Here is a 17069-nt window from a genome sequence, read left to right on the forward strand (position 1 = left end):
ATTTTTTTCCTGCTAAAACACACCATTGGTGCAGTACTGGCAATGTCACCATTTCAATAGGAAACACACAGAGATCCATTCTGATTTGAAGGCAACAGATTGCAACTACACCAGATATAGCAAAAATCTAACATTGAAAAGTAAGGTTACCCAGCACACAGTTCTGAAGCTACTTCTGTAAATCAAGAACAGCTGCCAAAAAGGAACACTGCTAGAAAAAAAACCCCAAACAACCCATAAGTATAGAGAGAAATCAATACACTAACCACTTACCAAGTAATTTCTTTGCAGGAACTGTCCTGACAATTCCCACTTTAAAGGACTCCCTCATCTTTTTTCAATGATAATGCCCTTTCCTGATAGAGATGCCAAATCAGGAACTGCATTCTCTTACACCAAAAGAGCACAGAACTACAGCCAAACGCTGATAAACCACAAAAGCATCACATCTCTGCTGGCACCAAGCAAGGGAGTAACCTAAGCGTCTCTGTCCATCTATGAATCATCTTTACGTTGGCATGATGTCCCCTGGGCAAGATACGGCAGTTCGAGAGACACATTTGCCTATCTGTTCCACACCACACAGCTGCACTACAATGTAGCATCTGGCTGCTTGTACTTCAGTTTGGGGCTAAAGCAGTTTCTGGAGCCTTTCATCAGATATTCCCCACAGTTACCAGCTGGCCCCAAATTAACTAGGAATAAGAGAGCTGAGGAAAAAAATAATGCTTCTGGATTGTGAACATACTATATAGAAGCAGAATGACATAAGATGAAAAAATTTCCTCATCCATAAATTAACATACAGGCTCAGTGCAATACATTCAAACTCTTTGTTCTTCTGAGCCAGAATAGTCTCCAAATAACAACCATCTTCATAATCACTTCTAAGGCACTGTGATCCAGTGCACAGATATTCACAAAGTCTCCAAAGCCTGAATACTCTGACAAATGTCAAGCTGGCAATACGTTGCTTTCCTGACAACAAACCATTCCCAGATTTAATGTACACTTGTCTGATGACCTTGTAGGAGGGGTGAAAGAAGAGCTCAGATTTTTCTCAGCTAACATGCCACAAAGAATATAGCAGCAGCCTTGCTTGTATGCTGTGACGGCACTCCTTATTTTACAGATGAAGCTGAAAGACCTGTAAACCTATGTAAGTAAACAGGGATAATGATCCTCAATTCCCTTCTTTCGTGCTCAGCACTTCCAAATCACTACCTCTCCAAAGAAGGAAAATCCTGTAACAAGATGAAATTGAGATAAGGTAGATAGGAAACACTTCACTTGGGTCTTACAGAAAGTAGAGTTACAAAATGTTTTTAATAGAAATACAGGATACGTTTGATTCTTACTGATGCTAGTGCTAAATATTTTCCGATTTTCAAAATACAACTCAGGACTTTTAATCTGTCAATGTAACTCCTGAATGGCTCTCTATATACCAAGAATTATTCCAGATTCATATAAAAGAGGAATCTGGGCCCTGCTATCTAATCCTAGAGAAACAACCATCATGAAAAGAAACAAACCCAAAGACAAGTACACCTTAAACACAGATCCTTAGGCTGACACAAGAGGCCAAAATCTAAGTACACTGCAAGCTGGAATAAGACGACTGTTTTGTTTTTCTCTAACAAGATCCAACATCATCAGATATCTCTATAAGGAGAAGGAGCAAGAAAAATTGATTGAAGAAGCACTCTCTCAGCTTTTGCTGTAGTACTCAAATGCTTCTGAGGCACTTAGTGACTGTGCGTTAGCTGGGGTTCATCGATGAAACACAGGCAGCAGTGGCAGGGCGCACAGATCAGTTTGACCTCTCTTTTAGCCATTAACCTCTCATTTAGGAGGGTTAAAAAGTGCAAAAATTATGAAAGGCTAAAGATCACTGTAACCTACAGCTCATGAAATTCTAGACAAGGTCATCCATGGCTTATTTATAGACAAGGTCAGTATTATCCAGACCTCTTGAGATGATTTTACCTTCGCTTTTTCAGTGCGGTCTCTCCACAGTTGCACTCTACTTAATTCAAGCACCGGGAACGCTGGGGAGGCAAGGAGGCATTGCCCTCTGATTTTGGTATTCAGTGCCTGTGACTGGCTGTCAGAGTCAAGGGCTTGACAGCTTGAAGGTTCAGGAAACCCACGGAGAACAGAACCATGTTTCCCAACTCTTACCAAGACAGACATGGCCTGGCAGGATTCCCTGGTTCTTTGCCCTCATTCAGCGATGCTGTGACCAGCAGATGTCCCTCTTCTCTCAACGCAGATGTCTCAGAAGTAATTTCTGTCCTATGAAAATTGCCATATCTCTAACATATGAGACAGCAAAAGCAAGGAGCCTAGACTAGTGACAGTGTAAAACCTATCCCCTACCTGACCAACCGCAGCACAGACTTGCAGGATATTGCTGTGAAAATTCTGTTACAAAGATAAAAGGGGCTCTTCCGACTTTCAAGTATTTCACCTGGAAAGCCGAGGCTCACACAAGCACTCTGTATTGGGAGTCGCCTGATGTGTCCAGACTGCTTCCACCCTTCAACAAAGCTTTCCACCCCGGAACGACTTTTCCAGCATTGGAGGGGTCTACTCTGAAAGTGGCTGGAAAACTCACTTTGGCTGCTTTTGTATACAGACTAAGACAAACATAGTGGAGCTTTACACAGTGAAATCTACCTCCTGGCTACGGAGAACCAGAGCTGAAGTTTTCAATTTACTGGTAACTCCAAGTGGCATAGCCAAGAAAGAACATGAAAAAGCAGAAAAGCAAGCACATTGAAATCACAGACGCTTGACTGCAGACTGGCTAGGATATGAAAATTTCTCTAGAGAACATGGTATTACATACTTGGCACAGGGCTACCTGAACATGTAAGCAGCGGTCATATATTTAAGACAGTCCTAGTTTAGAAATGTTTATCATGTAGGTTATGAGACATAAGCCACATACTAACACAATGGGACACAGAGAACAGCAGTAGACTTTCAGAGTTCTGATCAAGTATGTTCTGCAGGTTTCTTGGAAAGTTTTGCTTTGAAACATCAAAACAAACTAAAGCTATGGAAAAACAGAACTTTCCTGCAATGTGATTGTGGGATATTCCTGTGGGAATCTTCTGCTACCTTCTAGTGCCCTCCTAGCAATATGATTTGGGCAAACAATTAACAGCTTGTTTCATGGGGGAGGGGGGCGGAAATCAGGGTCAACTGAAACGGAACTTTTTTTAAGTCAAAAAGAGCCATATGGTATAAACAGCAACAAAAACGATCCACCTGAAGTGGTTCATCTTACCAAAAACATGGTGGTCCATTTAACCATTTTAAACAAACTGAAATAAATTTAAAAATGAAAAATACTATTCCAGCTGAAAAGCTGAGAAGTTTAAGAATGTCAAAATGAAATGCTTTCAACTGCAGTCATCTTCAACACCGTATTAGCAGCTGTATGATAAAGCTTGCATTTTACCCTTTATGTTGTTTGCCAGCATATGAGTAACAAAACATTTCAGCACATGCTATTCATTCTGGTGCCTCACAGGTTAGCCATTAATGTGTGATTCAGTGAGTAACACACCTGTAGAAAATATCTATTTTCTATCGAATCCAGCTATGCCAGTATAAAAGGTTACTCCACTCTCCTCCTCACCCTGTCTCCCCGGTGGCTGCTCCCATCCCTACCTACTGTCAGGGGAATGGTGTGCGCCAGGTTATCCTGAACACTGGTGTGAGCTCTGCCCCTAAATAGGCGATGCGAGCTTAACTCTATGGCTCTTCCTTGAAGTGAATTAGGAGTGTTCACCCCTAACAAAGTTCACATAAAGTCCTCTGCCAGCAGGGCAGTAGGAACAGTACTTTCTGGCAGAAGGGCAGAAACTGTCAGCTGGAAAGATGGTCCTTCCCAACAACGCAGCTGGATCGAGAAGAGAACACCTGCCAGGACAAATTTAGCCCTGGTATGCAGTAATATTAAAGAATGTAAAAAGAGCTGACTTGACTTAGGTTAATCTTTTAAGTTAAACTCCTTAATGCATTACCAAAGTGGATGAGCAAAGAAGACAGAAAGTCCAGATTTTGGGTTGCTAAACTACAAAAGCTTTGTTGGACTTATGCCAACTTTGGCTAGGCAGCCTACATGCCATGCGCTAAGGCCTCACATCAGCACTACATTGCTTCTGCACTAAAGAAATTTGACCCCAAATACTCACTGGCCTTTTCAAATGTCCTAGATTGAGGAAAGCAGATTATCAGATTACTAGGTCACAAAAAGTCCATCTGGGAAGTAAAAAGAAAAATACACACATATACTCACACCTCTAATATGTGTGTTTTAATTTTAGCTCACAGTAATTTATATAACCTGATTTAATCAGGATTCCAAACATTAGATTTTAAATTCCACCTTTTACAGTCACTCTCTACTATCACAGTGGAGTTTCTTTAGGGGTGGACCATGACAGCTGCTTGCAATCAGAGACATAGTACACCCTATTTTGTGGTTGTTTTGTTTTAAGAGTGGAAATGAAAACCGATTTCTCAGCTGAAAATACCAATAAAATTTAAGTAGATAGAATGTAAATACCAGAGTTGGAGCTTGGAGACAAGTGGAGAGATAATAAACACACTCTTGTTGTTGGAATAGCTACACTTGGAGCTCAGCGATGACTGGGCCAGACCTGCTGAGCACATTGCCAACAAGAGGCAGAGGAACATGGGGCTGTCCCAGTGTAGAGATGATGACAGTAGTGTCACAACGGACAGCCTGTGACAAGCCCTGCCTGGAAGGAAGAGTTCACCACTGCCCACAGTGGGCAGCAGCTCTGTGCATGCTCACCTGCCACAGTCGGGGCACCCCGAAGGGACTGCCCCCACACTCTGCCACCCTGTCCTATCCACCTGGCAGCATCTGCCTCCCACCAATACTGCTCCTTACATGGGTAGCCTGAAGAAGCCAGGAATCTGCATTAATTTCCTTCTTTGTCATGGTTACTCAGTCCCATTATAACCCAGGCTTCAGTGAGTAACAATTACTTCTTGTCAAACTGTAAAATATTATCTACAGAAGCAGAATACCTTTTTGCCCTCCTTCTGGGCAGAAAGGCTCTGGGCTTTTTTGTTTGGATCTGTCACCAAATTCCCTTGTTTTAAGATATCCCAATCAGGTGCCAACCAATCCTGACCTTGGTTTATCGGAAGAAGGGACAAAAGATCTGCAGCAAGTAATGCTCGCCTTCCTCACGGCAACGGGGCGGAAACAGCAGAAACCACTACAGATGCACCCCTTACACATATCGGGGCTGTTTAAGTTACAATCATTGCCCCTTCTTCTCCAAACTCTTGCCTCTGTCATTTCACAAGGAGGGCTTACTTCTGAACATGGATTAAATCAAGGCCTATTTTAAACTGCAGTTAGTAGCTGCATAGCTACTTAATGCCACGCAAAGACTCACTTCTTCTAGAGGAGATTTACTATGTCCCAGAGAAAGATGTCTTCTCATGAACAAAACAGGAAGAATTAAGCAGGAACAGCTCTATGCGCAAGTAACTCCTAGAAAATTTTATTTTAGCACAGAATTATAGTAGCAAGTCGATGTACTTACCATATACGAAAGGCCAATACAGTACAGGCCAAATTACTCCCTATATGCCCATTATCCCCAGCAAAGGCAACTTAGAAAGCTCTACATTGTTTTTGGCTTGATCTACTTTACCCTCTCCCTTGTGCCTCAAACATATCAGATCAGGTGGATCACCATTGTTGACAAGTTCTGGATATATACTTTAGTGGAAAGACTCCCAAATGCAGGACTCTCCCATTTATGGGCCTCTCAGAGCCTACCCACAAGCTGACTGCAGCATGACACAGCATTTTTAATAAGCATCTTGGCAGTTACTGAAGCAGTAGATCTTTCAGACAGTATAATTAGCTCACCTGTTATGACAGTCTATGTAACTGGCCAACATACTCCTCACAAACCAATTAGTCTAATACCATTTATTGAGATCTAAGGTGGCTAAGAAATTTAACTCCAACTTTCTGTTTCAGAATAAGTCAGAGACACTGTTGGGTTAAGTATGAAAGTGAACGCTGCCAGCATCTCCTTTCCTTTGCTTGTTAAATGTTTTCAAAACATAACTGTGGCATGTTATTTCCCTGAAAGCCTGCTGGAAATACACACAGTAAAATCAATTTAGTGTACCCATGTAAGTTATACAAGTATTTCTCCTATCATGGAGTTTACTCAGTACTACCAGTGTTTAAAGAGGTATGGATCCAAAGCAATGAAAAATCAACCAGGTCTGGCCAAGGGATTTAGTGATGCCGCATTCAGCAAACAGAAAATTCAGTTTCAAAGGAGGGGATTTAGCAGGAGTGTGTTACTGATCACTGTTCAATGTTTATCTCACAGGCAAAACAGATTATAATACACTGTAAGTACATACAATCAGAAAAGCAAAAAATTTGTATTTTTAAAAACCCTTGAATCTCTGGATCTAAGCTAGTAGCATACTATCAGTACTCTGGATCAGGTTTCTCAGAGCAGTTTACAGCAGATAGATCGAGTACCAGGCCTTGGTGGAGCCACAGAACTTGCATTGTGAACTGCAATCTTAAGCTCTCAGGAAAGATGACGTGTAAAAAGCACCATTGTTTTCTTAAGACTGTTCCATGTCAACGGGAAACAGAAAAGAACCTGCGTACACTGGAATCCCCTTAACTGTAGAGAACTTTCTTTCCTGCTTTTGTCTTTTCAAATAATATGAACCACACAATACAATTCGGTTATCGCTGAACAAAATTTTGGAGGGCTGAGCTCCACCCACCGGGAAAATGAAAGTAATTGCACTTCCCTTCAGCATCCCTGTGCGTTACAGATCCACTGCATAATCATCACATAGTCTGCTGTACAAGCCCAACACAGAGATACTGAACAGCTGAGGGAATGCCGTGTCCTGTATTTAATGGTCTCAGTGTCTACTTTTGATAAATCACCATGCATGCAGAGGCTGATAAAGTCACTATTTCCTTTCACCATGGCATGCAGACATGTTACAGAATGCTCCAAATGGATGTTTGCTGTCCCTTTGCAGTGTGGCAGCAGACAGTAAAACAGGTATTTCAGTCAGCCAAACAGGCTGACTTACTCAGGAAAAACAATCCAGTACTGCTGAGGAGCTCTCCTTTTTTTTTTTTTTTCCTAACTCCCACACGCTGTTTAATTGTGAAATACCTTGGCTATTTCTGTGTTTTCCGCTACCATGAAAGTGAAGCTGATGTTCACCAGATCTGTGCCACTGCAAACACACACTATCCGTCCTTCCAACTCATTTTCTGATTTTCCAACAGCCTCAAGTGCAGTTAGTATTTTGGGATCCTGTTAAACAGAATAAATAACTTGTTACATTTGCAATACTTTTGTTATGCAATGCACTATGGTAAAGATGCATTTCCACCTCCATATACATTAACACCTTTAAACCTTTGCCAATCATCTTAAATGAGTGCTTTCACTTAGAATTATTGTGTGTAAACCTGAAAAACCATATATTCTAACAATTAGGAACACAGTTGTGAGAACTCAGAAGTAAATGAAGTATTTTAAATATATTTTAGAAAGCTAAATTAGAAATTACATATATTTTCATCATGAAAAAGAAAAATTAATCACTCCAAGGACTGGAAATAGAGGAACAGTATTAATCTCTAAGTAAATTATTCCAATCTAGTTAAGTCCATAGTTACCAAGAGTTATGATCTGTGTGACTTTCTGGCTGTTTCTTAACGACACATCGTACAAGCTGGTATCTCTGCTGAGGGTCAAGGGCTACAAATTTAATGGGCATAAAGAGCAAATTACCTATGTAAAGACAGAGGTGAAGTCTGAAGCATATTGGTATGGTTGTCAGCACATGAAGCATGGGGTTGTCTGCACCACCACTTCTCATGCCCCTTCTCTATGGGGGAAAGATTTTAGTCTATGGATTCCCAAGAGAACTACTAAGAGATAGTTATCTACAGTTAACACAGAAACACTTAACACATGAAAGTGGAAATGCAGAGGTGTTAACAGATATCTTGCTTCACAACAAATCTTCTGAACTGAAGCCCTGGAGGAGGGAGGCCCACAATTCACTTCAGAAAATTCTACGTATTCCTTCTGAAGAAAACCACTGAAAATATTTCCAAAGTTTTGGTTTCTCCAGAACTCCTAGCTAGTACTTCTGTTGATAGTCTTCAAAATGGCAGACAGTGACCAGCTGCCCTCCCTGCCCATCTAACTGTATAAAGAGGCATGCAAACAAAACTTTCTACGTTTTATGTCAATGGAGCAAGAAGATACAAGAAATTTTAAACAGATAGGAACAAAATTTAGGTATCTGGGAAAAAAGTTTCATATTCTAAAACAAGTATCACAATACACCGTTACAAAATAATTAAAAACTCCTGATAAGTGCTCTTAATGTCCGTTGTTCAGCTTTCACCACACCCTGAAAGCTGAGCACTGTACTCCATCAGAAAGACCAGATGACAGAACCTTCCCACTGCAATCACACCAAATTACTTGACTTTAAAACTTAAAATTTTAGACTGGGATTGCAAAAGAAGAGCTGTGTTGCTGGTATTTTTTAAAGAAATGAACTTCATCCTGCATTTCACCTTCAGTTTAAATATTCTTTGTTTAAATGAAGAGTATAAACTAACTATAGAGTACCTTTGGTACAGCTCCAAAACGAACACTGTTGATCAGGGAGCATTCTAATACCTGTCCTTCCTGAAATGGCAAAAAAAGGTACAAGTTCAAAGGTCTGTCAACACATGGCTCCATTAGGAATTGCAGCAAAAATAAACAATGAATCTTATTTGAAAACACTGTTAATTAACACTAAACAGTATATTTCCCTTTTATATTAGTTAATTCCCTCTAAAATACTTCACTTCTGTCAATTCTAAAAGAATAGGACTACGGAGTTTTGTAAGTAAACTAACACAATATTTTAGATTTTTTAAAAACTAGCCAGAATATAAACCAAGTGCAGTAATATCTAATACATATTCCTGACATAATTGTAATATACCTTTCCTTCACTTTTCCAGCTCAGAAAAAAGCCAAATTCATCCACTTGGAAGAGACAGTTGCTTTCAAAGACAAAAGATTCCTATAGAAAAGAAAATACAGACCATTATTTTAGTCAGTTTGGCAAATGTCAAATTTATTTATTGTTCAAAAATAAAAGATTGTTACATTTCTCCCCAAATACCTTCCTGGAGAATTTGCTATTCCCAAAGCAATCAGAAATGAGGGAGGCAGGCTTCAAAAAAAAAAAGATCATTTTTAATGATTTGTCTTTTTGATGCCATTTGAGACATTAGGTTGCACTTAATTAATATTTTCCTACTTCTTTGCAACTATGAAGATTTGTTTTGTTTAATAAAAGCAGTGATTCTTACCTAATCAAAAACCTTAATGAAATGGAACTTCAAAAAAATTGAAAATTAAATGCTTCAAACTATGTAAAGGTTAAAAATACGTAATTTGCCAATACTACCTTCAGGATCAAATGACCACATTTCATGTTAACGTTCAGAATTTGGGAAGCACTTTTATGTTAGACTGACAGTATGCATGCCGCGAGCATTTTGAAGCCAGAGTATCTGGCAAGCAGAGTTTGAAGAACATTGATTTGTAGAGAAATCAAGAAAGAATGGTATACCAAAGAGACTAGACAAGGCAAAAATTCAGATTAGCTGAATTAAAAAAGAAATTTCCTCCACACACCTCTAGCCTCAATTAACACATCATAAATTAAGCTAAAATGCAAGATAACACTGTGCAGAATCAATCACTTTTTAAAGAAAAAAAGAATCCGGGACTTCCTGACTTCCTTAATTGAAAACCAACAAGCATGTGTGCAGGCTACAGCACGGCTTACTGTTTCAGAGATCGGTGCTTTGTTCCATGTCAGACTGAGGTACCTTTCTGAAATCCCATGTCCTCTCCTGTGCACGTAGCAAGGGCAGCAAGCACATGAATTTACACAGCTATTTTCACAGCAAAAGGTCTTGCATACAGGACAATTTGAATTTAGGTAACAAAACCAGGTAAAAACTCCAATGCCCTCAAATCCATGGAGCATGCTTTTAAGTCAGTAAGTCAATCCAGTATAGACTTGGGTCGACTGGGTTACTGAGGCAGGCCCCCAGCCTGACCCGGGATGCAGGACATCGGGGGGCAGCCACACGTGCCTTTTTGGCCTCTGCCATGGAACAAGGGCATCGGGTGGGCTAAGGAATGGTCACATTCCAGGCAGGTCTTATCCTGACTTGACACTGAGCATGAAGTCAAGCAAGTTCCTGGATCCACAGCTGGGTAACGTCCTTGAGCCCTCCTAGATGTGCACAGCCAAAGGGGATACGTTGTGTTTGGGATAATTGCTCCTTTTCCCTGGACACATTAATTATTGAATGGTGTCTACCACTTCTGGACAACATTTTAGGTCTTCAAATGAGATTTACAAGTTTTAAGGACTGACACACTGCAGTTTTCCATCCAAGTAGCAAACAACTATGTTAATTTTACAGGCAGGGGAGCACAGATAGAAGTATAAAGTTGCTGCAGCTCAGTCTGAGCCAACACCATTATGCATGAGCTTCCAGCATGCACTGCTCTGCCCATCTTTCTCCACCATAACTTCTATTTTCCTGCCTTCACCCTAGCGCTCATCCCTCATGAAACCTACTTGTTGCAGACACCTCAGATTTACTAGTTTTACAGCCCTTGGAGTCCTGTTTCATATAAAAATGCAGCTAGCTACCAATCAAAATGAGTGTCTCTTGCGTTTCCCAGAAAGATTACTCACACAATAAAAGGCAGGCAGTTTTTTGTCATTCATCTATCAAAAAGCTCTTGATATACGAAAAATTTCATTTTCACAAAGGTGTCTATGTAAACTGCACTCATGTTGATGTTCCACCCTAGCCTTGACTCTATTCATCAACTTACTTCTTCTGCAATTTATCATCTTGTATGGTAAAAAAAAGCACCTGTCATCAGACCACGTAGATGCAACATTACCAGTAAGATTCCTAATCACGTCTGATTTTTATCTCCCATATTCTCCTGAGATAACCCTGTTCTAGACTCAGACTTTTCAGCAGTCAAACATGATAACGCTTGGCTCAAAATATATTTCCATAATTTGGTAATCCTTCTGGTTAAGGGACTCATCTATCAGCAAAAGATGGATCAAGACACTGCTCCACATGACAATGACCCCGATTTTTCTAGCTACTCAATGAAACTTGGGCACATAAAAGACCTCTCATGCTGTACTAGAGCTGTTCAGTCACCCAGACCCTGTACAGGATTCCTGAACGCCCTTTCTGCACTGACCTGCTGTATGACCTTAGTTCACTCACCATTTCTCTTTTCCCCGACATGCCCTGTCTGTTAGGGGGGGGAATTAAGCACAGAATTTCCATGAAAATTAGAAGCCTAGATATGAAGCATTTTTCTTGAAAATTGCAAGCCCTATAGTATAGGGATTGGATCTTGCTATGTTTGCACAGCATTCCTAAAACAATGGTCTCTCTCTTGGGTAGGCTATCTAGTTACTGCCACAACACAATTAAATAATAGCCCACGTATATCATAAATCTGATAATATCAAACAGCCACACCATCAAGTGCTCACTGTTTACAGGCTACAGATTTTAACTTCTGAGTCACTGGGGTTTTTTACAGCCCTTGATGATTCCTGTAAAATAGCAGATAAAATATACAATTAGTTACCTAAGTGAAAGCCTTTTAATGTTTCTGGAGCAGTATTTGCTGAAGAAAAATAAAGCTTTTATGAACTTCTTTTCTAAGGAATTCAATGTCCACTAGTATTTTCTTAGTTTATCTGTCCCCAAAACTGAAAATACACGGTATACAAGCTATCCCTATCTTGGCAGTCCTCATGATAAAAAATACCTTTTACTTACATTTCATAGAATCATAGAATCATTGAGGTTGGAAAAGACCTCTAAGATCATCGAGTCCAACCGTCAACCCAACACCACCATGCCCACTAAACCATGTCCCTAAGCGCCTCATCTACACGTCTTTTAAAAACCTCCAGGGATGGGGACTCCACCACTTCCCTGGGCAGCCTGTTCCAATGTTTCACCACTCTTTCAGTAAAGAAATTTTTCCTTACATCCAATCTAAACCTCCCCTGCCGCAACTTGAGGCCATTTCCTCTCGTCCTATCGCTTGTTACTTCGGAGAAAAGACCAACACCCACCTCGCTACAACCTCCTTTCAGGTAGTTGTAGAGAGAGATGAGGTCTCCCCTCAGCCTCCTTTTCTCCAGGCTGAACAGTCCCAGTTCCCTCAGCCGCTCCTCATAAGACTTGTTCTCCAGACCCCTCACCAGCCTCGTTGCCCTTCTCTGGACACGCTCCAGCACCTCAACGTCCTTCTTGTAGTGAGGGGCCCAAAACTGAACACAGTATTCGAGGTGCGGCCTCACCAGTGCCGAGCACAGGGGCACGATCACTTCCCTACTCCTACTGGCCACACTATTTCTGATACAGGCCAGGATGCCATTGGCCTTCTTGGCCGCCTGGGCACACTGCCGGCTCATGTTCAGCCGGCTGTCGACCAACACCCCCAGGTCCTTCTCTGCTGGGCAGCTTTCCAGCCACTCTTCCCCAAGCCTGTAGCGCTGCATGGGGTTGTTGTGGCCGAAGTGCAGGACCCGGCACTTGGCCTTGCTGAACCTCATACAGTTGGTCTGGGCCCATCGATCCAGCCTGTCCAGGTCCCTCTGCAGAGCCTTCCTACCCTCGAGCAGATCAACACTCCCACCCAACTTGGTGTCGTCTGCAAACTTACTGAGGGTGCACTCAATCCCCTCATCCAGATCATCAATAAAGATATTAAACAAGACCGGCCCCAGTACTGAGCCCTGGGGAACACCGCTCGTGACCGGCCGCCAACTGGATGTAACTCCATTCACCACAACTCTCTGGGCCCGGCCATCCAGCCAGTTTTTTGACCCAGCGCAGAGTCCACCTGTCTAAGCCGTGAGCCGCCAGCTTCTCTAGGAGAATGCTGTGGGAGACAGTGTCAAAGGCCTTGCTGAAGTCCAGGTAGACCACATCCACAGCCTTTCCCTCATCCACTAGGCGGGTCACCTGGTCATAGAAGGAGATCAGGTTGGTCAAGCAGGACCTGCCTCTCATGAATCCATGCTGGCTAGGCCGGATCCCCTGGTTGTCCCGCTCATGCCTTGTGAGCGCCCTCAAGATGAGCCGCTCCATAATCTTCCCCGGCACCGAGGTCAGGCTGACAGGCCTGTAGTTCCCCGGATCCTCCTTCCGGCCCTTCTTGTGGATGGGCGTCACATTGGCAAGCCTCCAGTCTTCCGGGACCTCCCCCGTTAACCAGGACTGCTGATAAATGATGGAGAGCGGCTTGGCGAGCACCTCCGCCAGCTCCCTCAGCACTCTCGGGTGGATCCCATCCGGCCCCATAGACTTGTGAGCGTCCAGGTGGCATAGCAGGTCATTGACTGCTTCCTCCTGGATTACGGGGGGTTCATCCTGCTCGCCGTCCCCATCTTCCAGCTCAGGGGGCCGAGTACCCTGAGGATAACTGGTCTGCCTGTTAAAGACTGAGGCAAAGAAGGCATTGAGTACCTCAGCCTTTTCCTCCTCCTCAGTGACAATGTTCCCCCTTGCATCCAATAAAGGATGGAGATTCTCCTTGGCTCTCTTCTTGTCATTAATATATTTGTAAAAACTTTTTTTGTTGTCTTTAACGACAGCGGCCAGATTGCGTTCTAGCTGGGCTTTTGCCTTTCTCATTTCTTCTCTGCACAACCTAACAAGATCCCTGTACTCTTCTTGAGTCGCCTGCCCCTTCTTCCACAAGCGGTAAACTCTCCTTTTTTTCCTGAGTCCCAGCAAGAGCTCCCCGTTCAGCCAGGCCGGTCGTCTTCCCCGCCCATTCTTCTTACGGCGTACAGGGACAGCCTGCTCCTGCGCCTTTAAGACTTCCTTCTTGAAGATCGTCCAGCCTTCCTGGACCCCTTTGCCCTTCAGGACCGTCTCCCACGGGACTCTCTCAACCAGCGTCCTGAACAGGCCAAAGTCCGCCCTCCGGAAGTCCATGGTTGTGGTTTTGCTGTCCCCCCTCCTTACTTCACCAAGAAGCGAGAATTCTATCATTTCATGGTCGCTAAGCCCAAGACGGCCTCCGACCACCACATCTCCCACCAGTCCTTCTCTGTTTGTAAACAGCAGGTCGAGCGAGGCACCTCCCCTGGTAGGCTCACTTACCAGCTGTGTCAGGAAGTTGTCTTCCACACACTCCAGGAACCTCCTAGACTGCTTCCTCTCTGCCGTGTTGTATTTCCAGCAGACGTCCGGGAAGTTGAAGTCCCCCACGAGAACAAGGGCTAGCGATTGAGAAACTTCTGCCAGCCGCTTATAGAACGCTTCATCCGCCCCTTCATCCTGGTTGGGTGGTCTATAACAGACTCCCAGCAGGATATCTGCCTCGTTGGCCTTCCCCCTCATCCTTACCCATAAACACTCAACCGTATCATCATCACAATCGTTGAGCTCTATACAATCAAAACACTCCCTAACATACAGGGCCACCCCACCGCCTCTCCTTCCTCGCCTGTCCCTTCTGAAGAGTCTGTAGCCATCCATTGCAGCACTCCAGTCATGAGAGTCACCCCACCATGTTTCTGTGAGGGCGACTAAGTCATATCTCTCCCGCTGCACAATGGCAAAATTTCAAAAGAGGAAAATACTAATATCCCTGAAGGCACTTACTGAGATACCTTCAACTTTTAGAGATTTCCTGTCCAAACAAGATTAAAATAGACCCCGATAAAATTATTCTCACAGGCATATCAATGCTGAGTATAAGGTAAATGTCTCAGCACTTTATTTCAACTGTCTGTGTAAAATGTCCTGTTTTGCATTCCTTTAACAGATTTGGATTAAAGCACAGCTGAAAGCGGTAACATAGTAATTGTATTTCAGATAGAGACAGGATGATTTTATAAAGGAGATAAAACCACTCCAGATCCCAAATGATGCATTTGAATCAGAATATAAATGTTTTGCTTTCTCTTACTTTCCCTTGTGAGATGCAGGTCCTCAGTTTATATATTAAAAAAAGACATATTCCTCCCCCATTTGATAGATGTACAAAAAAATGGAAGGATTCAGTTTGTTCGGTAATGCGCTTTATGAATCTGCAAAGATGAGAGCTTTATGCACATTACAGATATTTTGATCCAAATCTCCCTTTCTCTTTCTCAGGGCTTATTTCAAATCAGAGGGATTAAATATATTTTAACGTTAGTCCTTTTAAAAGCAAAAATCTGTATAGCAATAAAGTGTGTTGGTATTTCCTCCCCACACACATTTCTGGAGTTATTTGAAAGTTTATTTGCGTACAATGAAAGCAAAACATGAAATATTCTGTAACATCTACATATTTAAAAGAGAATAGCAAATGAAATGCAACTGGCCTCTTACCTCTTCATACCTATCAAACACAGCTCCATCTTGCATAAAAGAGGGAACTAGCTTCTGCCAGTTAAATTCATAAGGTTTTGCCATGATTATAGAATAAAAACCTGAAATGGAATGAAAAAGCAGAGTTCAATTACTGTCTTTAAAAGGAATATTTCAAAGTCTAAGCAGGAAAAAAAGTGACTTCTAGCTTTTCCTTTCACACAGAAGTATTAAAAAGTCACAGTGCATTTCCATATCTAGAGTTTTCCTCATAAAGAGTATTTTTGTTTCATAACTTTAAAATGAAAAATACTTGTAAAATGCGTGTCTGAACCGAATTATTTGGAAAACCACTTGCACTGTAACATTGCTTTAGTTTAAATATCTGCTACATCACTTCTAGAGTATAATGAGGCTGGGATTAACGCAGCCCTAGATGACACAGAATACCACAACCTGTAATATACACGAGTGCTTCTTTTTTACAGGAAAACTCCAGATCCTGCATAGATCTTATTTTTTTTAACATTCTAAATTGTATACTACATAGGCAAAACACATTTTTCCTCTGTGTTCTGTATTTCAAAATCCACATTTGTAGTAAATAAAGTCCTGGGTATTTTCAGTAGTATTTTATACATAACTCAAGATATGGATAATATATAGGTCAAAATTCATAGGGGAAAAAACTGGTTAGGGATATAGGACATTAAATAAAATTAGCTAGTAGCATTATGCATTTCTTCAATTTAGTTTAGGAATGTGAACAAAACTGTTAATTTAGAATATAATACAGAAGTCATAACATACAGACCTTACAATAAAGACTATTGAATTATTCAGTATCCTTTCCAGCACCTTGGTGCCTTCTAGGTTATGCCGCTTTACAACCAGAAAATGTCCCAACTACGTACTCTGAAATACTGAAGTTCATTTTATCTGAAGTAAAGTGCATCTGCATTGTTCCTGCTCACTAATGCCATCTAGGACACACAGTATCTTGGTTATTCCTTTATACACTGGACCAGAAAGTCTTGCATGAGAGGGAATACACTTGGCAGCAGCAAGATAAGACTGACTCACAGATGTCAGCAAATCTTTCTGTGAAACAGTACATTGAGGATGAATACAGCACACGGTCACAATAATCTGACCCCACACGCTACCACCTGTCTCACAGGTGAACACCACCTTACCCTGTTCTTGTCTGCTTGCCCTAGCCCCCCTCAGTCAACTGACAACGTTCATCTACTATTGATCATCTCCAGCAGCAGGATACAGGGCTAAGCGTAACCAGTATAGCTCTTACTTTGTTACAATGCAGGCACCCAGCCCAACCAAAGTTTGCCTAAGTGTGAAGAATAAAAAGCATACATAAAATTCAAGGGAGAGCACGACAGCCTGTGTAATCTATGCTATACAAACCATCTTTGTAATGTTTTTGTATGCCAAAACTCTGAATAGCAGACTAAAATATTACCAATTAGGTAACAATGCTTCCACAATGTTCTTAGACAGAAATGTCTACTTTGACTGAACT

At 41.9% G+C, this 17069-nt stretch overlaps 1 protein-coding gene across 4 annotated transcripts in view; it reads right to left on the bottom strand.

Moving 5' to 3' along the window:
* The window catches only part of PLCB4 (phospholipase C beta 4), a 214740-nt gene that overhangs the window by 82052 nt on the left and 115619 nt on the right, over window positions 1-17069 (bottom strand). For all 4 annotated transcript variants that reach the window (XM_076335112.1, XM_076335110.1, XM_076335111.1 and 1 more), the window contains exons 3-6: window positions 15551-15651; window positions 9082-9162; window positions 8718-8777; window positions 7236-7379 (exon numbers count right to left, since the gene is read on the bottom strand). In XM_076335112.1, coding sequence (XP_076191227.1) covers window positions 7236-7379; window positions 8718-8777; window positions 9082-9162; window positions 15551-15634 — 369 coding nt within the window. In that variant the 5' untranslated portion in view covers window positions 15635-15651. The remainder of the gene's footprint in view (window positions 1-7235; window positions 7380-8717; window positions 8778-9081; window positions 9163-15550; window positions 15652-17069) is intronic.

Source organism: Aptenodytes patagonicus, chromosome 3, assembly GCF_965638725.1.
Source record: "Aptenodytes patagonicus chromosome 3, bAptPat1.pri.cur, whole genome shotgun sequence".
NCBI lineage: Eukaryota > Metazoa > Chordata > Aves > Sphenisciformes > Spheniscidae > Aptenodytes > Aptenodytes patagonicus.